This window comes from Mesoplodon bidens (assembly GCF_964165515.1).
Source record: "Mesoplodon bidens genome assembly, chromosome: 20".
Classification (NCBI taxonomy): Eukaryota; Metazoa; Chordata; class Mammalia; order Artiodactyla; family Ziphiidae; genus Mesoplodon; species Mesoplodon bidens.
The window spans coordinates 28,568,659-28,594,784 of NC_138181.1; the positions used below are offsets into that span (position 1 = coordinate 28,568,659).

Here is a 26,126-nt window from a genome sequence, read left to right on the forward strand (position 1 = left end):
ATTTATTTTTTGTTTTGTGTAGCTTAAAGAAGTCCAGATGTTGAAAACTCTGAGAAGGAAGAACACTAAGGTAACTCACTTATGTGATTAGAAACAGTCCTGTAGAACATGCACATATGTAGAGTTAAGTAAAGACCTGACTCTGGGTTTTACGACCTTGAGAGTTTGTATAAGATCTTTTATCTCTTTAGTCAGGCTTTTCTTTGGTTGATCTGGTGATCGATCAGATGAGTATCCTGCAAGCTGAGGAACTGGGGATCCTTGTTAGCCTAAAAATGGCTCTCAAGCCCAAAGTAGCCACTTATATGGATAAGTATTAAGTAATGTATATTTGTCACTGCTGTGTATGTCAAAAACCTTTTAGGCTAAAGAACTGTCTTAGGTCTCAGGTAAAAGGGCAGCCTGGGGAGAATCCTGGGTTAAGGGTCAGGAGGCCTCCTTTCTCGTCCTGGTTCTGCTCCCTCAATGCACTGTGTGCCACTAGGTTTGCAAAAGGAAACACGAGGCCCTCCTTGCCCGTCTGTTTGTAGTTGGACCACCTGACATCCGATGTTCTAGCTCCAAACTTGCATGAACCTACGTGTAGAAGCACAGCTCCCCCTCTACATTTATAACAAATGGATTTGAAATGTACACATTTTTCCTTCTGGTGATTATAAGCCTTTGTCGTTTTTCAGTTTTAATCTCCTGTTGCTCAATTCTGCATTTCTTATAAGCAAGCAGGAGTAGTCTCAATGTCCAGCAGTGGAATATGAGGTAGTCACTAAAAGTGACAGTTGAGATAATACAGTGTATTATACTGAAATGTCCTGTTTAAAATACAAATTGTGTCATGACACTCCCCTGCTTCAATATTTTTCTAGTGTACCTAGATAAAATGGAAACTCCTTACTTTATAGCTCACAGGGTAGTAAAGCTCTGACCCCAGTTCCTCTTTAATTAGTCCTCAACTGGATACCCCTGTTCTTTTTCAGAGTTCCCTGTTCTTTCCCTTCATAGCATGTATCACATGTTGTAATTACATCCTGTTTGTATGTAATATCTATCTTCCCTATTAGACCAAAGTTCCATGATGGTAAGAATGGGGTTTGTCTTGTTTCGCACTATATTTCCAATACAGTGTACAAGGCAGTGCTCAAATATTTACAAAATTAATTTAACTAACTGTTGTATTACTTAGATGATCTCAGATATCGAAAAGAAAAGGCAACATCTGATTGAAGTCCAGGATGAACTGCTTCGGTAAGATAATATCAAAATCCTCTTTGAGAACTTAACAAGGATTTAATCATGATACGCCATGCGAAGCTTTGTTGTAAAACTTGCTGCTGTGCTGCGTTTAAACCTCAGGTTTCTCTGAGCTTGGAAGCTCAGTGAAGGCAGGCTTTGCTGCCAAGTGGAGAAGCTGTGAGCAGAGGGGAATTCAGCAGTGGCCCGTACCCCCATGAGAGCGCTCAGTTCTGGCCCGAGAGGCAGCCGAATTAGAGACTTAGTGCATGCACAGACTCCATCTAGAACCAGACTGCCTGGCTTTGAGTCTAGGCTCTGCCACTTACTGGCTGTGCAACCTTGGGCAGGTTACTTAACCTCTCAGTGCCTCAGTTCCCTCATTTGTAGATGAGCACAACGATAACTATACCTCACAGGGTGTTGTGAGATTTAAATGAATAAATATACAGAAAGTGCCTCACGGAGACTGGGATACCGTAAGTTTTGTATTAAGTGTTAACAGTTTTTGTGAATCTTGTTGAAAGGTATAGCTTGGCATGGCACTCGTGTGGGTCCATTCCCAAGTGTTGGGCCAGGACACTTTCCACCAGGGCCACCTCCATGGTCTGGTTAGGAAGACTGGAGCACAATCCGTCAGCTGGTCAACCAACTAGTATTTTTTGGTGGTCTTCCATACAGACAGGGCTGCTGTGTGAACTGGAGGGTTGGTAGTAAAGCAGCAGCAGAATAAGCAGTGTCAGATATGCTCTCTGCTCTTAAGGAGTTTAAAATAGCTAGAAAAAGTACTAAGTTTTAAAGATGAGATGGCCACAGAAGTTTAGAAGTGGTAAAAATTGGATGTCTAGGCCTTTGGTTTCCAAATCTGGTGTATGGACAGGTGCTGCTGGCCCATGCTAAAGCTTTCATTGGCCCAGGCCAAAATAAGAAAGATAATGAGAGGAAGCTTTTTAAGGTGTTAGCTGTGTGTGCTGGGCACCGTCCTATAAATGTTTTACATACTAACTCATCGCTGTAACCCCGTGAGGTAGGTTATTTGGCCATATAAGACAACTACAGAAGACTCATCTGTCTTTGAGATCTACTGTTCCTTTTCTAGATAGAATTTTAGAAGTTGAGAAGTATAGCATTTTGAAAAGGCACAGAAAGAGAAAAATGTATGTCATTATTGTAACTTTACATGTGAAAGACCTAAGGCACAGGGCAGTAACTGACCCTCAGCCACCCGCCTGGTGTCTGCCAACTGGCTCCGAATCAAGCACTCCTGCCCACAACCCAGATGGCACAGTGAGTTTTCCAGAATGCAGCACTTGTTCAGTGTACGGAACTGTTATGAGGACTTTTCTTTTGTAAAAGGATATCAGAGCATAGTTGTTTTTTTATATCTTCATTTGTGAGAATAAAAGATGGTAGCCTCTCCCCATTCTTTTATAAATTGGTCCAGAAAATCCAAGTTATCCCTTTTTATTTTATAGGTTAAGAAACTAATAAGCTACTGAGAGAGAGAGCAGGTTGCTCAAGGTCACACGTTTCCTCCAGGCACTGAGAGAGTTTTTCCACTGGTTTTCTTAGACCTTGGAAATGGACAAAATTTCAGCAAGAGGAAGGGGCATAGGGAAGGCTTTTTGTCCACTTTTACTGCTAAACTGCACTGCCTGTCTACTGCCACCTGGGGCGCTAAAATCTTTACCCAAGTATATGTTTTAATTCAGTAGTTCCCAAGACCTTACAAACGACTCGATGAATTTTAGGACCTAACAGGCATCCTCGTGCGTGGGCTTCTTTGCTGAGCACTCGTTGTGCATCACGTCTCAGAGTCTTTTCTGTGTGTTGAGTCCAGAGTCGTTCACGTTTGTAATTTCAGAGCCAAAGATACCTTGGACCACCTAGGCCACCTTCCCTGCTTTTTTAAAGCTTCACTCAGCACCCTGACATACTCCATCTCATCTACCTTATTAGGCTGTTGTTATACTTTATGTCATTTATTTTCGGGAAAAATTTTTTTTTTGTTTTAGGTTAGAGCCAGAGCTGACACAACTACAAGTAAAGTATGATGAACTTAAGGAGAGAAAAGCTTCCCTTATGAATGCAGCATATTTCTTGTCTGATTTAAAACAGCTTCATCAAGATTATTCAGATATTCAAGAGAAAGAACCAAATGTAAAGGAAACGGTAACTTCAGTTTTCACTTTTCACTATGCTTCAGAAGATACAGGGCATTTGCATGCTACAGTACAAGAGCTATGGAGAGGCAGCGTTGGTGTCTACCCAAAAAGCATCACTATAAATTGGTGAAAATTTGTTATCACCATTTCTTGCTAATTAATTTAGGCCAGAGGAGTAAAGAAAAATCCAGAAACATTGATTTTACTAAGGTGTTATACTTAAGCTTCAGAGAACTGAATTTCTTTAAGGGAAGTGTATCCTCTGTGTACAAATCTCAAGTGAACAGCTATGCTTTATTACTATAATTGTCATCAACGTAAGACTACTCATACATGTTATAAAGACCAACCTCTTGTTCTTTGTTCAGCCCATACTTTTAGTATCTTTTGTATCTGAAAAACTAGCCATTATCCCATATAAATGGTAGGTGTAATTTTAGAAGTTGAGAAATATTAAAAAGGCATGTAGTAGGAGAAAATGTGGCAAATTTTTTTTATTGAAGTATAGTTGATTTACAATGATTCAGGTGTACAGCAAAATGATTCAGTTATACACATATATGTATATAAGAATCTTTTTCAGATTCTTTTTCTATTATATGTTATTACAAAACATTGAATATAGTTCCTGTGTTATATAGTAGGTCCTTGTTGTTTATATATAGTAGTATGTATATGTTAATCCCAAACTCCTAATTATCCCTTCCCACCACATCTTTCCCCTTTCGTAACCGTAAGTTTGTTTTTGAAGTCTGTGAGTCTGTTTTGTTAATAAGTTCATTTGTATAATTTTTCTAGATTCCACATGTAAGTGATATTATATGACATTTGTCTTTCTCTGAGTTACTTCGCTCAGTATGATAATCTCTGGGTCCATCCATGTTGCTGCAAATGGCATTCATTTTTTATGGCTGAGTAATATTCCTTTGGACAGGTCTATATATTCCATATATACCACGTCTTTATCCATTCCTCTGTAAATGGACATTTAGGTTGCTTCCATGTCTTGGCTATTGTAAATAGTGCTGCAGTGAACACTAGGGTATCTTTTCAAATTATGGTATTTTTTTTAAATTAATTTTTGGCTGCACTGGGTCTTCACTGCAGCACACGGGCTTTCCCTAGTTGCAGTGTGCGGGCTTCTCATTGCTGTGGCTTCTCTTGTTGCGGAGCACGGGCTCTAGGCGCGCGGGCTTCAGTAGTTGTGGCATGCAGGCGCAGTAGTTGTGGCGCACGGGCTTAGTTGCTCTGCAGCATGTGGGATCTTCCCAGACCAGGGCTCGAACCCGTGTCCTCTGCATTGGCAGGCGGATTCTTAACCACTGTGCCACCAGGGAAGCCCTACGGTTTTCTTCAGATATATGCCCAGGAGTGAAATTGCTGGATAACTTGGTAGTTCTATTTTTAGTTTTTGAAGGAACCTCCATACTGTTCTCCATAGTGGCTGTACCAATTTACATTCCCACCAACCATGTAGGAAGGTTCCCTTTTGTCCACACCCTCTCCAGCATTTGTTGTTTGTAGACTATTTGATGATGCATTCTGACCGGTGTGAGGGGACACCTCATTGTAGTTTTAATTTGCATTTCTATAATTAGCAATGTTGAGCATCTTTGCATGTGCTTTTTGACCATCTGTATGTCATCTTCGGAGAAATGTCTATTTAGATCTTATGCCCGTTTTTTGATTGGGTTGTTTTTTTGATATTGAGCTGTTTGTATATTTTGGAAATTAATACCTTGTTGGTCGCTTTGTTTGCAAATATTTTCTCCCATTCTGTGGGTTGTCTTTTCATTTTGTTCATGATTTCCTTTGTTGTGCAAAACCTTTTCAGTTTAATTACATCCCATTTGTTTATTTTTTAAATTTTCATTACTCTAGGAGGTGGATTCAAAAAGATGTCACTGCAATTTATGTCAAAGTGTTCTGCCTATGTTATCCTCTATAAATACTATACTATAAAGAGTTTTATAGTATCCGGTATAGAACCGGGTATATCTTTCCATCTGTGTCCTCTTCAGTTTCTTTTATCAGCATCTTAGTTTTCAGAGTACAGGTCTTTTGCCTCCTTAGGTAGGTTTATTCCTAGGTATTTTATTCTTCTTGATGTGATGATAAATGGGATTGTTTCCTTAATTTCTCTTTGTATTTCATAGTGTACAGAAATGCAACAGGTTTCTGTATATTAATTTTGTATCCTGCAACTTAACCAAATTCATTGATGAGCTCTAGTAGTTTCCTGGTAGCGTCTTTAGGATTTTCTATGTGTAGTATCATGTCATTTGCAAACAGTGACAGTTTTACTTCTGTTCCAGTTTGGATTCGTTTTCTTTTTTCTTCTGATTGCTGTAACTAGGACTTCCAAAACTACGTTGAATAAAAGTGGCAAGCGTGGGCATCCTTGTCTTGTTCTTGATCTTAGAGGGAATGCTTTCAGCTTTTCACCATTGAGTATGGTGTTAGATTTGGGTTTGTCATATATGGCCTCTATTATGTTGAGGCACGTTCCCTCTATGCCCACTTTCTGGAGAGTTTTTATCAAAAATGGATGTTGCATTTTATCAAAAGCTCTTTTGCATCTACTGAGATTTTTATTCTTCAGTTTGTTAGTGAGGTATATCACATTAATTTGTAGATATAGAAAAATCCTTATATCCCTGAAATGAGTCCCACTTGATCATAGTGTGTGATTCTTTTCATAATGTATTGTTGGATTTGGTTTGCTAGATTTTATTGAGGATTTTTGCATCTGTGTTCATCAGTGATACTTTTTTGAGATATCTTTGGTTTTGGTATCAGGGTGATGGTGGCCTCACAGAATGAGTTCGGAAGTATTCCTTCCTCTGCAAATAGTTTCAGAAGGATAGGTATTAGCTCATCTCTAAATGTTTGGTAAAATTCACCTGTGAAGCCATCTGGTGCTGGACTTTTGGTTGTTGGGGGATTTTAAATTACTGATTCAATTTCAGTAACTAGTAATTGGTCTGTTCATATTTCCTGTTTCTTGCTTGGTTCAGTTTTAGTAAACTTTGTAGTTCTGATTTTTGCTGCAGACTTTCTACTGTTATAACCAACTCAGATTAATAGAAATATTTAAATTATAGGAAAAATTTGTATATTTTATATAAAATTATGATATACAAATATATAATGTATACATATATCTTATTCTTCACTTCCAAATTCAACTTCAAAGTTTTGATACTGATCTAAAAGTTAGGCTCAGGAAAATAAAGATTTGTTTATAATCAGTATATTAGAGATCTGGAAATAGAATGTTTTTAAATTTTTTTGACAGTACCCAACTGGTCTAAAGCTTATTTGGAGTTGGGGATTTTGGTTAGTAGAAGAAATTAACAATGGCATTGGTTGAATTTGAACATTATAACTTTGATGAGAACTGAGACTTAGTGACTGCCTTGTTTGGAATACATGACTCTTACTAACATCTTGTTCTGTGCAAGCCTTCAGGGGTTCTGGACTTTCGTTGTGACAGCTGTGCGTTATGCTTTCAGAGTGTAGATACTGGGGTTTATGTCTTACCTCTTCTCCTAAACTAAGAATCTAGCACCAAATGTTCTTCCCCTTGCCCACCCTCCCTGAGAGCAGGTGCCCCATGGCAGCTTGAACACATTAGGCTCTCAAATACTTGTTAAACTGAATTGCCTAGTAATATGGTAACTGATATTCTAGAAAAAATTCCATTATTATTGGGTGGTAGTCAGTCTGACAGCTTTTCTGCTTAATTTCACTTCTAAGAAAATCACCTTGAAAACATAACAAACTATCGTAAGTATGATACAGCTGTCGGGTGATTTTAGTCACTCACCCTTTAGATACAAATTTCACCATGATATTTGGCTTTGTTAATTATTTCAAAATCATGAGTTTTGTTTTCTATTTTACATTGGGTTTGCATTTAATTTTGTCTTTAATCATTAAGGACAGTTTGGATTGGCAACTTTTAAGACACTTTATTGATCTTCCCAGTAAGTAATTTTTCCAGATGATGAATTTTAGGGACCTGCTGTTCTCATTCCATCAGTTCTTATAGTAAAAGTAAATCTTCCATATGGTTTCCTGTGTTTAAAATAGCATGAGATCAAGCCGACCCCACAGAGCTCTAGCTGACTTGCCCAAACCAGGTCTTACCCTGTCCCAGGGATGATTTTGTTTTAAATAATTCAGATGCCACAGTTCTTTGAGCCAATTTATCTCCCGGGATGATTAGGTCAAGCTTTGCAGAGCAGTTCCCTTGCAACCTTACTTATCAATTGTCCTAAGGCAATGAATTAAAACCAATTTTATCAGAAAAATGAGAGGAGAGTGATTCATAGAAACCTCTATTAATGTTGGCATTTGGTCATAACATTGAGCTATGTAAAATGGATAGGGCTCTAAAAGTTTTGATATTTGTTATTCTGAATATTTTCCCTCAACAGTATGATTCATCCAGCCTTCCAGCTCTGCTATTCAAAGCAAGACCCCTTTTGGGAGCTGAAAACCATCTGCAAAATATCAACTGTCAATTAGAGAAGCTCCTTGACCAGAAATGAGGCCAGTCTACTAAAGTGTGCACATATAAAGATGAGTCTCATGCTACTACTGCCTGTTACCTTCTGAAACTGTATGTATTTTTCCACAAAGGAGAAGGGGGAAAAATAACCCAAACTTTATTACTATTAATTTGAATTGAATATTTCTTTTGTTATGTTATAGCAACATTCTCAGGTACATTTAAAAAAAGTAAACTTGTCTAATTGTTCAGGCTGGTTGTATGGTCTTGTCATCAAAATTTAATATTACTTTGTCATTAAAATTAAATGGCAAGGTATAGTAGTTTTAGAGGCCATAGTTAATTTTTCTGATTAATGTCAAGTAGTGAGTTTCAAAATGTTGACACCTAATCAGCCCTAGACATACAAAAGTTTTACTGTAAAAATAAACATGCAAAGTTAAGCCGATACGAACAAAGACTAATAACTTTGGTTAATCGAGTAAGGAGACTTATACTGAATTTAAGCACATTGGAGCTAATTTTCAATAAAACAGGTTTACTTCAATAAATAAGATTTGGAAGCAAAGTAATAAAACTTAGCTGATACAACAGGCTTTATAAGTTACTAGTTTGTTATTAAATCTGTTTTCAAGCAAATTACAGCCTAGTTATGTAAGTGTCCATAATTAGCTACTCTTGTAATACATCTATAATTAGTTCATCAGGAATTTCATCAATTCCATCATAACGGAGAAGACTGTTCTCTGCAGCTTCTGCCAATTCAGCATCTTCTGTAGCCTCCAAAATATAAGCATCATCAATGCCATTATCCCAGTCAGCATCACAAAATGTACCTTTTGACGATGCACTAGATGATGGTTCATGAGGATTCTTGGTTTCATTGTCCCTTGTTTGATCCGTTGTAAACTCCTCTGCCTTTAGTTCCAAAGGGGAGGGAGAGTAGAGGAAGAAAATCCTGCTTATTCAGACAGAATGTATGATTTCACCCGATAGTTCATCTCTACTGAATTAAAGTATTCAGTTCAACAGATATTAAAATGAAAACACTGGACGATACTGTCTCCAATACAGTCACCATGGGAATGGGCTCACTACTGCTGCCTTTGTGGCACACTCTTGAAACTCCAAATTTAGAAATACCTGCAGTTCCTGTGGTACATTCTTTTCAATGTACACAGATGGGGCTACAGCAAAGGTAAGACTGATTTTTTAAAAAAGAGGATAGGGGCTTCCCTGGTGGTGCAGTGGTTAAGAATCTGCCTGCCAATGCAGGGGACACGGGTTCGAGCCCTGGTCCAGGAAGATCCCACATGCCATGGAGCAACTAAGCCCATGCGCCACTACTGAGCCTGTGCTGTAGAGCCCGCGAGCCACAGCTTCTGAAGCCCATGCACCTAGAGCCCGTGCTCCGCAACAAGAGAAGCCACCACAATGAGAAGCCCACGCACCGCAACGAAGAGTAGCCCCTGCTCGCCGCAACTCGAGAAAAGCCCACGCGCAGCAACGAAGACCCAACGCAGCCAAAAATAAAAATAAATTTATAAAAAAGAGGATAGTCTAGCCGAAGAAACTGATTTTAAAATGTATCTGCTATCTTAACATATTTCTCTATCTTTAAAGTATTTTAAAAATTAACATGGGGCTTCCCTGGTGGCACAGTGGTTGAGAGTCCGCCTGCCAATGCAGGGGACACGGGTTCGTGCCCCAGTCTGGGAAGATCCCACATGCCGTGGAGCGGCTGGGCCCGTGAGCCATGGCCGCTGAGCCTGCGCGTCCGGAGCCTGTGCTCTGCAACGGGAGAGGCCACAACAGTGAGAGGCCCGCGTAACGCGAAAAAAAAAAAATTAACATGGATTGAAAAAAGTTATGAACAGTTTTGAGACAACTGTCAAAGTATGAGTGTGGATTTGTATATTAAATAATATTGTATCAACATGAAATTTCCTGAATTTAATAATTTCACTATAGGTATATAAGAATGTTCTTTCTCTCGTATGTAGCTGGAGAATAAGAAGGAGGATTTTGATGTCTGCAACTTATTCTGAAGAGATTTGTTACGAACTGAATGTTTATGTACCCCCATCCCCAAATTCATGAGGTTGAAATCCTAACCCTCAATGTGATGGTATTAGGAGGTGAGGTCTTTGGCAGGTGATTAGATCATGAGGGCAGAACCCTCATGAATGGGATTAGTGCCTCCTTATAAAAGACCACAGTGCTCTGTGACCCCTTCTACCAGGGAAGGACAGTGAGAAGACAGCTCTCAATGACCCAGAAGCTGACTTGAGTCTGCCAGCACCTTGATCTTGGACTGACCAGCCTCCAGAAATGAGAGAAATTTGTTGTTTTTAAGTCACTCAGTCTAAGGTACTCTGTTATAGCAGCCTGAAATGCCTAGACAAGATTCATCAAAAATGATGATGTGTAATGTGTACAGTAGAGGGAGAAAAAAGTGTGGCCCAATGTTTAACAAGTCTAGAGGAAGGGCATACAGGATGCTTCCTTGTTCTGCTGCAACATTTTTGTAGGTTGAATCTTTTAAAACCAGATGAAGCAGAAATGACAAAATATTAACTGTTAAAACTAAGTGATAGGTTTATACTGTTCTTACTTTAAATAAAAAGACAAAATAAATTAAATCCAAGCAGTGGTAATACTGTACACCAAAAATACTTTCACCTTGGCATTTCTGAGGTATTACTGGATAGGCAGGAAAATAAATCAGTTTTAGAAACCCACTGAAACCACAAACATGCATCAAAATAACACTCCAAATGAAAAACGATAAAATATTCTTCCTTAGAGGCACAATTTAAATCTTTTTTCTTGGTTATCTCTTTAGTTCACCAGAGAATCTGGCTATCAGCTATTTTATATCCAGCTCCTACAGATCAAGAATGAGATTTCTACCATTTCAGAATGAATTTTTTCAGGAGACATTTAAAAATCAAATTTAATAGGTACCAATCAAATTGTAAACTCAAACACTAATTCAGCTTGTAGCAAGTAACTTTCATTCTAACCGTAACACTGTAAACAAAAAGGCTGATAGATGTGAGGAAAAAAAACACTAAAGTCTAGAAAATAATGTAAGATTGCTCAATGAAAAGTTCTTGTAAAATATTAATAAGACCCCATATAAAAGTAGAGGGCAGTTATAGGCAATCCATAATAGAAAACACATAGTAAATCTGATGAAAGTTAAACTGCATTAATAAGTGTAAATTAAAACACCCGAAATACCACTTTATGCCTACCAGGTTGGTAGAGATCAAAAGGCAAAAACAAGCAATGTTGGCAAGTGTAGGGTAATAGGTGCTCCCATAAACTGAAATCTAATTTCCTATCGTTTTTTGGAGAGCAACTGGTAGTATGTATGGAAAATATCTGTGATAGTTTAAGTAGGAAAAAAAGCCTACAATATAGTACATACACTATGACTAAAAAAACATGAGGGTACACAGACAGGTAACAAATTCTGGAAGATACCACAACATTTACATCAGTTATCTGCGTGGTCAAATTATAAGTGATGATGCTTTTTTCCTTTTGTGCTTTATGTATTTTCTAATGTTTGTCTACAATGAATGTGAATTACTTGGGTAAATAAAAGTTGTAAAAAGAAAAATATTGGTTTGGCAATCTAGTAATATCTACCACAATTTAAAATGCATATACCCTTAGACACAATTCTGCTTCCAGAAATTCTTCTTATAGTTTAAAGAAACAATATATTTTGGTACACTCTGTAAAGCAAAAAATGAGAAATTTATTAAATGTCTGAAACTGGTTAAATAGCTAGCTACATTAATTTCTTATGCAGCAGTGGGAAAAAATGAGGTTCATATTATCAGATTTGTGCTGAGACAATCACTACAACATGTTCCTAAGTGAAAACAAGGTACAGAACAGCGTGTTTAAACAGTATCTGGACACACCTGGATACCATTAGCTCATTCACCATTGTACCAAGAACTAGTTAGTAATGAGAAGGAAACTAAAAACTGCACTTACCTCTTTGAGAAGAAACAGAAGACGTGCTTCAGCAGGTAATGGGAAACCTGAATCAGAAAAACAGTAGAACTATTATATAAATAACTAATTTTTACTTTGTGGTAAATGTAAAAATTAGTAACTCACAGTCAGATTTGAAGTTTTCTGCTTTACATATAGGGTCATGACATTTTTGATACCAAACTTCATTTTTCAGGTCAACCAAAATCCTTTACATTAAAAAAAGAAGAAAAAATTATTTACTATCTAGACTTCATAGAAAACAAAATTCAGCTACATGCCATTTACAAGAGATATGCCTAAGACTTCAGAGATGGAGAAAAGTAAAAGGATAAAAATAGACCCTTACTTGGCAAACCATGGTTGCCAAAAGTATCACACAAAATGAACTTCAGGGCAAAAATTACATACTGACAAAAGTTCCTCCCAGGAATATACAATTCCCAACTTCTATCCACCAAATAAGAGAGCCTCAAAATATGTGAGCAAAACTGACAACTTCAAGGGTAAACAAATCTTCAACCATAAATCAAGATTTTAAAAAAAAATTCTTTTGATAATTGATACCAAACAACTCCCCAAAAGTCAGGATATCAAAAATTTAAAACAATTCTAAAAATTGACTATGCTAGGTACAACATGAATCATCACATTTAAAAGTATTCATTCACACAACACATTCTCTGACCACAAAGCAATTTAGAAATAAGCAACAAAAAAAGATAGCTAACTAAAACTCATAACTTAGAAATTTAAAACATTTTCTTTTTTTCTTCTTTTTTCTTTTCTTTTCTTTTTTTTTTTTTTTTTGCAGTACGTGGGCCTCTCACTGTTGTGGCCTCTCACTCTGTGGCATGTGGAATCCTCCCGGACCGGGGCACTAACCTGTGTCCCCTGCATCGGCAGGCGGACTCTCAACCACTGTGCCACCAAGGAAGCCCTAAAACATTTTTCTTAATAACCACGTGACTGAAGGAAAAACCATGATGGAAATTAGAATATGCTTAGAACTGAATGGAACTGAAATTACATATTAAAATATGAGGGGAATTCCCTGGCGGTCCAGTGGTTAGGATTCCACGCTGTCACTGCTGAGGACCCAGGTTCAATCCCTGGTCAGGGAACTACGATCCCACAAGACGCGTGGTGGGCACCCTCCCCCCACCAAAATAAATAAAAAATAAAATACGTGAAACAGCCAAAGTGATCTTTAGAAAGAAATTTAGAATCCTAAAACCTTATGTACAAAAAAAATGGCTAAACACAACTTACTTAGAGAAGTAACAATAAACCTTAATAAATTAAAAGGCAGGAAGTAATAAAGAGCAAAAATTTAGAAAAATCAACAAGGACAAAATGTGAAAACTAATAAAATTCAAGATTAAACAAAAAAAGGTAAAGACATAAATGTTATTAGAAATCGAGATATAACTACAAATGCAAAATATACTAAAAATGTACTATTATGAACTTTTTCCAGTAATGTTGAAAATTTTGGTAGAAGAGACAAAGTACTAGGTAAGAATATACCAAGCCAAGCAAACTTAAAGTTACAGAAAACCCAAACAATCCTATAACCACTAAAATTTTTTTAAAATTTGATTAAGTAGTTTAAAATCTTCCCACATTTCACAGAAAAGGAAACATAAAATGGTTAACAGTCTATATGGTATTGGGACATTTACCAAGGAGAGAAAAATGCTGGCAACCCGATCCCATGGCCCCCTAAACATTCCAGTAATAGACTTCCTAATAAACAGACTCATGCTACAGTTCCCAAATTGTACACCGGAGTGCCCCAGGGTGATGTAGGATATTTATCTTTCTAGGGAAACGGTGATAACACATCTGTCAAGCACCCGGCAAAGTACTTGCTGGTAATTCACAGCTTCAATATATCACCTTCCTTCGTTCCTTTCAGTGATGTCCTGTCTTTGTAGAGCTGGGTGTTTTGGTGGTGGCTGTGGTGAAAAGTACCATCAATGTGGAATGAGATGCAACAGTGAGGGTGGCAGTGTCCAGCCTAATTCCCAGGTTTAGGGGTTGACGCAGTGCTCAAAAGGGCACACATCCCATTAATAATTATATTTAAGGAGGCTCAAAAGGTCCAGGCTTCCAGGTATAAATCAGTCACTCACTGGGATATAATGTACACATGGTGACTATAGCTAATACTACGGTATTACATATTTGGAAATTGGTAAGAGTAAATCTGAAGTTCTCATCACAAAAAAAGAACAAAATTGTAACTGCATCTACGCATGGTGATGGATGTTAACTAGACTTACTGGGGAGATCATTTTGCAATCATGTTGTACACTTGAAGCTAATGTAATGTTATGTCAATTATACCTCACTTTAAATAAATACAAATATTTTCTTTCAATTGATAAACTTTTTTTCCGAAGAGGTACTAAATTATTAGGACAAATACTAAGTTGCTTGAAACTGATTAATAAACTGTTAGGTATTTCTTTTGTCCTTGGAGCAATGTGAAAAAATTATTACGATACTAAGGGCAACATAACTGAGAAAGTCTGGGGACCAATGGCAATTTGCTAAGCTGAGAGTCCTTGTCTATGTAGAATGTTCTTCGCAGGATGTCTCTGCATATGGTAAACAAACCTAGAGTCTATGGATTTATGAGGCATGGTTCCCTGGACATGTCACACATGCTATGTAACTATGAATATAAAACACAGATGTTTCCTAACATCAATGCTCCCTGCTGTGTACAGTGACTGCTCACTTCTGCCTCAGCTTTCAACCTAAGTTAGAGAAAAGCATCCAGTGCAGGAAGGACCCGGGTCACCGTGCCAGATGTCCCAGGCCTCATTCTGCTTCACCTGTGCCTTTGCTTCCTTATATCTTTAAAGCTACTAGTAAAGCTTATCATTGGGTAAGATCTGTGATTCGTATGAGTGAGGTTTGACAATCCAATCCTCAAATTTGTTAGCAATCAGGGAAATTCAGATGAAAACCACAATACCATTTTAAACTCACCAGATTAGCAAAATAAATTTTTTAAATCTAACAATAATAAAGTTTTGGGGCCTCCCTGGTGGCGCAGTGGTTGGGAGTCCACCTGCCAATGCAGGGGACATGGGTTCGTGCCCTGGTCCGGGAGGATCCCACATGCTGCGGAGCGGCTGGCCCGTGAGCCATGGCCGCTGAGCCTGCGCGTCCGGAGCCTGTGCTCCGCAACGGGAGAGGCCACAACAGTGAGAGGCCCGCGTAACGCAAAAAAAATAAATAAATAAAATAAAAAATAATAATAAATAAAGTTTTGGTAAGAATATGGATCAGTACAAAATCTGAAAACACTGCTGGTGGGAGTGTAAAGTAGCGTGACCATTTGGGAAAATTATTTATTATCTAATAAAATTAAATATGTGCATATTCTATGACACAGCAATTCTAGTTTTAAGAAATATTTTGAAAAACTTGCATATGTGCACTAAGTGATACATACAAGACTATTTGTAGCTTCACTGTTTATAGCAGCAAGCCAAATGTCCACAGTAGGGCAACAGATAACCTGGTATATTTATATTTGTATAATGACATCATACACAATGATGAAAACAAGAATAAGCAACAGCTACATGCTGCAGTATAGTATGAATGAACCTCACAAATACAGTACTGACCAAAAAAGCAAGTCAAAGGATGCAATTTACCTAAGATTCAAAAAATGTAAAATGAAGTAATATACTGTTTGGAGATACAAATATATATGGAAAAACCATAAAGAGAAGCAAGGGAAAGATTAACACAAAATCCAGGATAATAGCTATAATCTCTAAACAAACTGGGGCTGGGCCCACAATGTACTTCTGAGGTTTGAATAAATTTTGTTTCTTATGGTGAGTGACAGATATGGCAAGTTATCGTTTTAGTATTAGTTCTTAAAATGTACATATATCAATACATTATATACACACTTTTATATATATGATGTATCTCACAGTTAAGAGAAAGAATACACTGTGGATACATAATACAACCTGGTAATTCTTCAGAAAGAAATATATAGCAACCTGAATATCTCAAGAAGTTAAAAGATGATCACTGTATGATAATGATTTTCTGGCAAACTTTCATGCATAGAAAAAAGACTAGAAAGATACACCAAAATCTTAACCATAGTTATTACTGGTTCTGGGACTATGATGGGTGGTCTTTTCTTTTGTGTTTTTCTGTTACAGCTTTCTGCACTGAGCATATAGGGTTTTTTTTCTTTACTGAATTAATCTACATATATAATATAGCACTGAATAATAATATCTGTTTTCCAGCTTTCTAACAAAAGCTTCATGATCATTTTATCACATCTGGCCCATGTGCTATAAAAGCTTGATATATCGAAGTCTGAGTTTTGACATTAAAACAGCAAAATTTCTCACATCATAAATGATAACTACTGGGTTCCTATTTTATCCCTATTCTAAATATTTCCTTGTAAGATTTAAAATTCTTATGGTTTTACTTCTTCCATTACTTCCTCTCCTTTTGCCAGGGGCATTTAAAAGAAAACTCTAGGGCTTCCCTGGTGGCGCAGTGGTTGAGAGGCCGCCTGCCGATGCAGGGGACATGGGTTCGTGCCCCAGTCCGGGAAGATCCCACATGCCACGGAGCGGCTGGGCCCGTGAGCCATGGCCGCTGAGCATGCATGTCCGGAGCCCGTTCTCCGCAACGGGAGAGGCCACAACAGTGAGAGGCCCGCATACCACACAAAAAAATAAAGAATAAAAGAAAAAAAAAACCTCTAAAAACAGGGCCTGGCATATACAGCAAGCACCCAATAAATACTGGTTCCCTTCTATACCATTCTTTGTCTTGAACGTGTTAACATAACCTTAACTCCAATTCTTAAACACTGATGGAGTAGTTTCCTTCTTGTCCAAATTTGCTCACTTTTGATTTAGACTCCATAGGTGTCAAGGGCCAATGGCTACTACCTCTCATTTCTTTCTAGCCCTACTTAATTCTACTTTAGTTTCCTCAAGATTTTACTGTTTATTTAAGGGATTATTTTACCAAATAAAATACAAATAAAGATATGTGCTAGAGGCAAGGTAATAAGAAACTCAAATTAAATATTAAAAAACACAAACCAGGGCTTCCCTGGTGGCACAGTGGTTGAGAATCTGCCTGCTAATGCAGGGGACACGGGTTTGAGCCATGGTCTGGGAGGATCCCATATGCCGCAGAGCAAGTAGGCCATGAGCCACAACTACTAAGCCTGCGCGTCTGGAGCCTGTGCTCCACAACAAGAGAGGCCGCGATAGAGAGTGGCCCCCGCTTGCCACAACTAGAGAAAGCTGTCACACAGAAACGAAGACCCAACACAGCAAAAATAAATTAACTCCTAAAAGAAAAGAAAAAAACCACACAAACCAAATAAAATATAAATTGAATTACAACTAAATCTATTATAACAAAATCATTTTTATATTCTCATCTTTAAAAATTATAAACATTTAAAATATAATACTGGTTAGGGGCTTCCCTGGTGGCACAGTGGTTGAGAGTCCATCTGCCGATGCAGGGGACATGGGTTCGTGCCCCAGTCTGGGAAGATCCCACATGCTGCGGAGCGGCTGGGCCCGTGAGCCATGGCTGCTGAGCCTGTGCATCCGGAGCCTGTGCTCCACAACGGGAGAGGCCACAGCAGTGAGAGGCCCGCGTACCGCAAAGAGAAATAAAAAAATAAAATACTGGTTAAACACAGAACTCATTAAACAATATTACTTACATGATATTATTACTCTTGTGGGGTCTTCCAATGTTTTCACACCAGCGGTATTTACAAATATCATAAACCAATAATTCTTCTGGGAAAAAGTAGTTCCAGCGCCGAATTCCTGAACCACAAATAATGTTTCTAAAGATATTATTATTGTATCATATAACAGTTAATTAAGAATAAGACTGTTTACCTCCTTTAATGCCATTTTTATTCACCAACGAGAGAACAAATTGATCAATTTCAGGGTAAGGTGAACACTGAAAACCTTCAATGGTTTCTACTGCAACAGAAAGAAAAATTAATTATAAATCGTAACGGCTAAAAGATGAGGAGTTAAATTTTAAGTTGTTTAGTACAACTATGGGTTTTGCAACCTGCTCCTGCCAGTTTGTTTCGGGTTTTTTTGGCCTTCTCTGCAATTTGTCTTTTAGTCAGTCATGGACTCTTACAAGGAAGCAGGTAAAATTCAGACCTCTCAAATCAAATTTTAGCTAATTTGCATAAAAAGCATTTAGTATCACTTCAGTTGCTTGCTTCATTCTGATAAAGAGAAAAGCAGCCCCTTGCATCCAGGAGCTGTCCTAGTATCATTGAGGCCTTGGTGTTGCTACAAGCTGGCTGGGGACTCACAGCTCAGCCCTGGTGTTCTCCTATTAATCATAAACTATTTCACAGAACTTCAACATCAGATAAGGTCACTCTGTGGCCATGATGATTCAAGACAAAAATGAACACCACTCTGTAATCATGTGTGAACACAGACAAAACATGAACATTTTCCAAACCACAAAAATGACCAAGCGCCCACCTATCTTGTCTAATGTAAGGAGCTGCTCCTTCTTGATAAGATTTATCAAGATATTTCATCATAAAATTGTCACTGACAGCACCCAATTCAAAACAAACACACTTCCTTGGAGACTCCAAAAGCATCTAACTCAAGCCTGAATCCTATAAGAAGTCCTTTCTAACCCCCTTTTACTGAGATGCCCCCAGTTTCCTATGGTGTGCATTCTCCACCGTGGTGACCAGTAAGCAATTCGGCTTACCACAGGTGTGTTCTCCGGTGCTCTTTACCTGTACAGCACTGACATTCATCATATTTTCTATCTAAGACTCTAATGGAATAATTAAAAATAATTTATTTAAAATCTTACTTAAATTTAAAGACAGAATACTCTTCTTAAAATAAAGCCCCTGGGCTTCCCTGGTGGCGCAGTGGTTGAGAGTCCGCCTGCCGATGCAGGGGACACGGGTTCGTGCCCCTATCCCGGAAGATCCCACATGCCGCGGAGCGGCTGGGCCCGCGAGCCATGGCCGCGGAGCCTGTGTGTCCGGAGCCTGTGCTCCGCAACGGGAGAGGCCACAGCAGTGAGAGGCCCGCGTACAGCAAAAAAAAAAAAAAAAAAAAAAAAATAAAGCCCGATTTCACCTACAAAAATAGTACACATTTAAGAAATTTTGGAAAATATATTACAGCAGAAGTGAGAGGAATGTCTAGAAATAACTGTTAAACAACCAGAGGAAAATAAACATAAGAAAATGTTATCCATATTTTTAAAATAAACCTGTGATCATACCTCACATATAATTTTGAGTCCTAATGTCATAATTGGGCATTTTTCATATTATATAGGCTTTATAAATTTAAATCAAATGGCTACAGAGTATTTTACAGTATGTAACCAATCCCATTTTGTTGTACATTTAAATTTTCAGTTTCACTATTATAAATAATGATAGCCCAAAATATGTGTATAAAAATATTTACTGGAGAGTTGATATATATCTTAGAAAAAGATCTATATTTTCTTCAGTATAGGAATGAAGAACACATAGATTTTGTGAAAAATTATATGGCCATTAAAAGAATGCAGAAGCTCTCCATGTACAGGAAATATAGGAAAAGCTCTGCTGGGTTAAATAGGCAGTTATTAACAGTGGTTACCCATCTTTGATTGTGGACAGAGGGGTGAAGAGAACTTTGTTTTTTCATTTTAATATGCGTTTATTTTATATAAACAATCTACATTTTCATATTTTTCCCCAAAACACCATAAAATGAAGATTAGTAAAGAAGTTTTAAAATACATCAATTATTATACTTTTTCCATTTTGGATAGAAACCCAGTTGTTCTGAAGGATCACTACATATGAATACTTAAGATTTAAGATTTATAAGCAAAATAAATTTTGCATCCTTAAATTTTTATAGGAAATTGTTTTCTTAAAATTACCTGAAGTACTGGTATGGTTAAAATCCTCAACTCGTTTTTGTTTATTTTGAGATATGTCACATGTCAGAATTCGTAAAGTATCTGAGAATCTGAAGAAGAAAATATGTACAACAAAAAGTAACATTAGAATTAAAGAGACGTGACTACAGAAAGGACACAATTTCAAATAGTTTCATAATAAAATCCTTTTTTCAACAGATAACTAACTGTTCTAGGATATTTATGCCACATTTGCCTACAAAAGCACCAATCCAACCCATATTAAAAAAGAGTAGTTTGGTGATCATTTAAAACTGATGCTTTCCTCTACTACAGAGTGTATCAGAAGACTCTAGGACTGCTGAAGCTGCAGAATGAACTATTCCCCAAACATACAGAGCCTTTGAAATTTATGTTAACAAAATTTTAAAAGTCTGGATAATAGGAAGAAAAAAAGTAGGATGAAAGCAAAGGGAAAATAGATTAAAATTAACTGAAAGCAAAAATACATTCATAACCATAAAGAATTTAGCCTTTATTTCAGGAAGAAAAATACCTGATATTTAGTTGGATACACAAATGACAATTAAGATAACTCTACTCAGTAAAAGAACTCTCCACTTCTGTAAAATTAATATTGAAACTACAAAAGAAATGAGATTAGGTAATCAAGAGATTACCTGTACTTTCAGGCTGTTATTAGAGACTGTGTTGCTTTTCCCATACATGACAGAATGTGACCTTATTCTGGTGCCAACAACAGTGGGGAGAAGAATCATGTAATTTTTACGACCACACTACCTCTAGAATCTCAGATAGGACGAATAATTAACATTTATTGAGCAGAGACCATGTGCCAGGTGCTGTTGTAAGCACACACATACAGCTCTTATTTAATCCTCACAACTCCATGAAATAGATGTTAATATTATTTCCATTTTAAAGGTAGGAAACTAAGACTTTGATGTTACTTCTAAGATTTGTTATGAAAACTTAAATAGTCCATAAATATATAGAGAAAAACAACACATCTTCCCACCCTCCTGAGTAACCGCTATCAAGTCGACATTTGGACACAACTTGCCCTATGGCAGTGTATTTTAAGTATTTTTATTAAAATTTATCTCTATGAAATTTCTCTTTAAAATTATATGTAGGAAAGGCAAAAAGGAGGAGAATCAGAACAAGTTAATTCAGCAAGGCAATTTAGTCTGATCTTTAACCACATGTCCTACACTAACAAAATTGCCAGCCCAGAGTGAAGGGGAATAAAGGCATATATTTCTGTTGGGAGATGTCTTTCACACTTTTTAAAAATGACCAAAACATGGGAATTTAAATGTTCAGTAACAGAACTGACAATAGAGTATATCAGTGTAATGGAAAATTATACAGACATCAACAATTTTATTTATTGGTGGTAATTATTAACTTGACAAATATTCATGACATAATGTTGAGTGGATAAAACAGGTGACATAACAATATAAATAATGATCTCAAGAAATATGTTTCAAGGGCTTCCCTGGTGGCTGAGAGTCTGCCTGCCGATGCAGGGGACATGGGTTCGTGCCCTGGTCCGGGAGGATCCCACATGCCATGGAGTGGCTGGGCCCCTGAGCCATGGCCGCTGAGCCTGCGTGTCCGGAGCCTGTGCTCCACAGCGGAAGAGGCCATAACGGTGAGAGGCCCGTGTACCACAAAAAAAAAAAAAAAAAAAAAAGAAATGTTTTAAATGAAGGGGCTATGTAAATTATATTTCTGTATGTGCATATATAAAAAGAAAATTAAATGTTAACAGTAATTATATTTCCAGATGCAATACAAGTCATTTTTCATTTTTATAGAATAATCATTTTAAAAAACTGGAAAATATATCAAATATAATCATAAAAGGATATAAAGAGAAAAATGGTTAAAAAATAACTTTTACTATTATTATTTAGTTAATGGACAAAAAAGAACAGTTAACCTAGAATTTTAAGAAATGACTTTCTTTTACTCAAGATATAAAAAGTTTATACAATTCACATTTTAGTAATATACAGTGCCATTCACTGCTTAATAAATATTCATGAACACACAGTGATTTAATTCTGGTCCTGTATACCTGACATTGCTGACCAAAGCAGAGAGGAAATATTGATTTTCTTTGGAAATATTCTTCGATTGTATAGGATAAAATTTGTTATCTTCAGCAACCTCCAAAGGCACATACTTTCCTATTTTTGATGATTTATACAGTCGGAAGTTTCTATTTCTTGTATAAACTCCTATATCAAAAATTAATAAAATATGAATGCATGTTTTCAGTGATTTGTTTTTATAGTCAGCAAATATTAAGTTAATTCTGTATAGTATTATTAGAAAAAACACCTGCTTGTGGTTCAAAATGGTGACATAGGAAGATCCTGAACTCACCTTCTCCCAGGGACACACTGAATCTACAGCTATACATGGAACAATTTCCTGTGGAAAAAAATCTGAAAACCGGAATGGCCCCTTCACATCAGGCAAACGAGAGGGAACTCACATGGAAGCAGACAGGAAAGGCTGACAGGCACTCTCACCACAAACCCCACCCCAGGCACGGCAGCACACAGTCAGAAGGGAACGCAAACCCAGAACTTCTCCCCAAGGCGTACAGGGTTCATACCCCACATCAGGCACCCCAACTTTTAAGACCAGCACCTGAGAGATGAGCCCTCCAAACACCTGGATTTGAAGACCAACTTGGCTCACACCCACGAGACCCACAGGGCCATGAAAACTGAAAACGGCTCTTAAAGGGCTCTCATGAAGACTCACCTGCCCCAGGGTCAAGTGCAGAAGCAGCCCATCGAAAAGCGCCCATTCGTTATGTGAAAGAGACTCATTTACTAATTTTAAAGCACTGGTCTGAGGGGCAAGGTCCTGTTGGGATATTCTCTAAGGATGGAGGCTGGTGGGCACCCCCTTCCTGCTCTCCTTCTGCCTTGCAAAAGCTGGAGGGAGCCATCTTTCTTTCATCTTTCTTTTTTATTTTATCAGCAGGTACCGTCTTCATACCACCCCTCTGCCTTGCTCCAGCAGTGGGTGCCATCTTTGTGCTCTCCCTCTGCCATGATCCAGAGTGCCAGTAGCTCCCAGAGGGGAGCTTCTACACATATCTGCTGCCCTGGTTTTCACAGCTGGTGACAGTTTCTGTGGCTACCATCCAGATACCCCTTGATCTCCTGGCTCTAGAGGTTAGGGAAGCTTGTGATCCTGGGTCCCATGGAGCTGTAACAATCAGAGAGACAGCTCTTGGTAGACTACCACTCCCAGAGTACTGCACAGACAGCAGACTTAAACACACCCCCAGTCTTTCTAACAAAGAGGCCTATTTGCTTGTCCTGGAGCTTAGGGGCTCCTAGGGAATGGAGGTCAGTGGACACCAGCTTGGCACTCTCCCTCCACCTCACTACAGCTCACCAGTATCTCTCATAAAGGAGCTTATACACTCATCTGGAGCCCCAATTTTTGTGACTCCTGCCCAACCAGACTGCCTGGCTCTGGTGACTAGCAGGGCTTAAGCTTATGATCCCACAGGAGTGTATATACTTGCATTCTTTAAAAGCTGCTGCCTGAAGGTCTGGCTTCCAATCAGCTTGAATCTAGGTGCTGTCTGAGATCCTCCCCTTTGGGGCACTGACTGGTCTTGGCACACACTCAGTTACTAGGAGCTATTAAATATATAATGGGGGGGGGGCTTCCCTGGTGGCACAGTGGTTGAGAGTCCGCCTGCCGATGCAGGGGACACGGGTTCGTGCCCCGGTCCGGGAGGATCCCACATGCCGTGGAGTGGCTAGGCCCATGAGCCATGGCCACTGAGCCTGCGCGTCCGGAGCCTGTGCTCCGCAACGGGAGAGGCCACAGCAGTGAGAGGCCCGCGTACCGCAAAAAGAAAAAAAAATTATATATATATATATATATATAAATAAAATAGGCTGCTTGGACAAGCACAGAGGTTTGTGACAACATGAGCTAAGACAGGACTGAATGATAAAGTTCATCTTCTACACAAGGCCAACCCTTCAAGACTGGGAGAAGTGGCTGTTTCATCTAATGGGTAAAAACCAACACAGAGAGTCAAGCAGAATGAAGAAACAGAGGAATCTATTCTAAATGAAAGAACAAGATAAAACCTCAGGGAAAAAAATCTTAATGAAATGGAGAAAAGTAACTCACCTGATAAAGAGTTCAAAATAATGGTCATAAAGATGCCTGCCGAACTCAGGAAAGAATGGAGGAAAACGATGAGAACTTCAACAAAAAGAAAAATATAAAAAAGTACCAAACATAAATCAAAGAACTGAAGAATACCATAAGTGAACTGAAAAATACACTAGAGGGGTTCTACAGCAGACTAGATGAAGGAAAAGAGAGGATCAGTGAACTCGAACACAGGGCAGAGGAACTCACCCAATCAGAGCAGCAAAAAAAGAAAAGAATGGAAAAAAAAAGTGAAGACTGCTTAAGGGATTTATGGGACAACATCAAGCAGACTAACATTCACATTAAAGGAGTCCTAGAGGAAAAAAAAGAGACAGAGAGAGACAGAAAGGAACAGAAAACTTATTTGAAGAAATAATGGCTGAAAACATCCCTAACCTGGAGAACGAAAGGGACATACAGATACAGGAAGCCCAGAGAGTTCCAAATAAGATCAATCCAAAGAGACCCATACCAAGACACATTCTAATTAAAATGCCAAAAGTTAAAGGGAGAGAATCTTAAAGTAGCAAGGAAAAAAACTTGTTACATACAAGGGAACCCCCATAAGACTATTACCCCAGAAGGGAGTGGTATGATATATTCAATCTGGCTGACATAAAAAAAGATTTCCAACCAAGAATACTCTACCTGAAGTTATCATTTATAATTGAAGGACAGAGAAAGAGTTTTCCAGACAAATAAAGGCTAAAGGAGTTCATCACCATACCACTAAACCAGCCTTGTAAAAATATTAAAGGGACTTCCTTAAACTGAAAAAATAAAAGGGGTGTTAATTAGTAACAAGAAAACACATGGGGACTTCCCTGGTGGTCCAGTGGTAAAGAATCCACCTTCCAATGCCGGGGACGCAGGTTCGATCTCTGGTCAGGGAACTAAGATCCCACATGCCGCAGGGCAACTAAGCCCATGTGTGCCACAACTTCTGAGCTCACGCACCTCAACTAGAAAGCCTGCATACCGCAAACTATAGAGCCTACGTGCTCTGGAACCCGAGCACCAGAACTACAGAGCCCATGTGCCCTGGAGCCTGCACACCACAACTAGAGAGAGAAAACCCACACGCCACAACTAGAGAGAAGCCCACGCACCACAATCAAAGATCCCACATGCCACAACTAAGACCTGACACGCCAAAAATAAATAAATAAATAAGTCTTTTTAAAAAATGAAAGTATAAATCTCACTGGTAAAGGTAAATATATAGTAAAGGTAGTGGATTAAGACTTATAAAACTAGGGACTTCCCTGGTGGCACAGTGGTTAAGAATCCACCTGACAATGCAGGGGACATGGGTTCAAGCCCTGGTCTGGGAAGATCCCACATGCCACAGAGCAACTAAGCCCATGCACCACAACTACTGAGCCTGCACTCTAGAGCCCGTCAGCCACAACTACTGAGCCCACATGCCACAACTGCTGAAGCCCACGCGCCTAGAGCCCATGCTCCACAACAAGAGAAGCCACCACAATGAGAAGCCCACGCACCACAACAAAGAGTAGCCCCCACTCACCGCAACTAGAGAAAGCCCGCGCGCAGCAACGAAGACCCAACGCAGCCAAAAAAATTAAATAATTGTTATCAATTTAAAACAGACTGCTATAAGTTGTTATATGCAAGCCTCATGGTAACCACAAAATAAAAACCTATAGTAGATAATACACAAAATGACAAAAGGAAACTAAGCATACCACTAGAAAAGTCATCAAACCACAAAGGGAGAGAGCAAGAAAAGTAGAAGGGAAAAGAGGAACTACAAAACAGCAGGAAACTATTAACAATACGGCAATAAGTACATACCTATCAATAATTAAGTGTAAATGGACTAAATTCTCCAATCAAAAGATTCAGAGTGGCTAAATGAATGAAAAAACAAGACCGGGCTTCCCTGGTGGCTCAGTGGTTGAGAATCTGCCTGCCAATGCAGGGGAAACAGGTTCGAGCCCTGGTCTGGGAAGATCCCACATGCCGCGGAGCAA

General features: G+C 38.4%; 2 protein-coding genes across 14 annotated transcripts in view; one reads left to right on the forward strand and one right to left on the reverse strand.

The window, feature by feature from the left end:
• CENPU (centromere protein U) overlaps positions 1 to 11,548 on the forward strand; it is a 33,227-nt gene extending 21,679 nt beyond the window's left edge. For 2 of the 4 annotated variants that reach the window (XM_081220999.1, XM_081220998.1), the window contains exons 10-13: positions 23 to 70; positions 1,181 to 1,242; positions 3,243 to 3,399; positions 7,835 to 8,341. In XM_081220999.1, coding sequence (XP_081077125.1) covers positions 23 to 70; positions 1,181 to 1,242; positions 3,243 to 3,399; positions 7,835 to 7,948 — 381 coding nt within the window. In that variant the 3' untranslated portion in view covers positions 7,949 to 8,341. Of the gene's footprint in view, positions 1 to 22; positions 71 to 1,180; positions 1,243 to 3,242; positions 3,400 to 7,834; positions 8,342 to 8,832 lie in introns of those variants that run through there. The other 2 variants (XR_014014112.1, XR_014014111.1) reach the window with 2 other exon arrangements.
• Positions 1 to 26,126, reverse strand: part of PRIMPOL (primase and DNA directed polymerase) — a 60,789-nt gene that overhangs the window by 8,851 nt on the left and 25,812 nt on the right. For 6 of the 10 annotated variants that reach the window (XM_081220988.1, XM_081220991.1, XM_081220990.1 and 3 more), the window contains 7 exons: positions 22,004 to 22,166; positions 19,915 to 20,003; positions 17,868 to 17,957; positions 17,684 to 17,792; positions 12,052 to 12,134; positions 11,926 to 11,972; positions 8,745 to 8,826 (listed from right to left, as the gene is read on the reverse strand). In XM_081220988.1, coding sequence (XP_081077114.1) covers positions 8,745 to 8,826; positions 11,926 to 11,972; positions 12,052 to 12,134; positions 17,684 to 17,792; positions 17,868 to 17,957; positions 19,915 to 20,003; positions 22,004 to 22,166 — 663 coding nt within the window. Of the gene's footprint in view, positions 1 to 3,411; positions 6,236 to 8,429; positions 8,827 to 11,925; positions 11,973 to 12,051; positions 12,135 to 17,683; positions 17,793 to 17,867; positions 17,958 to 19,914; positions 20,004 to 22,003; positions 22,167 to 26,126 lie in introns of those variants that run through there. The other 4 variants (XM_081220993.1, XM_081220989.1, XM_081220987.1 and 1 more) reach the window with 4 other exon arrangements.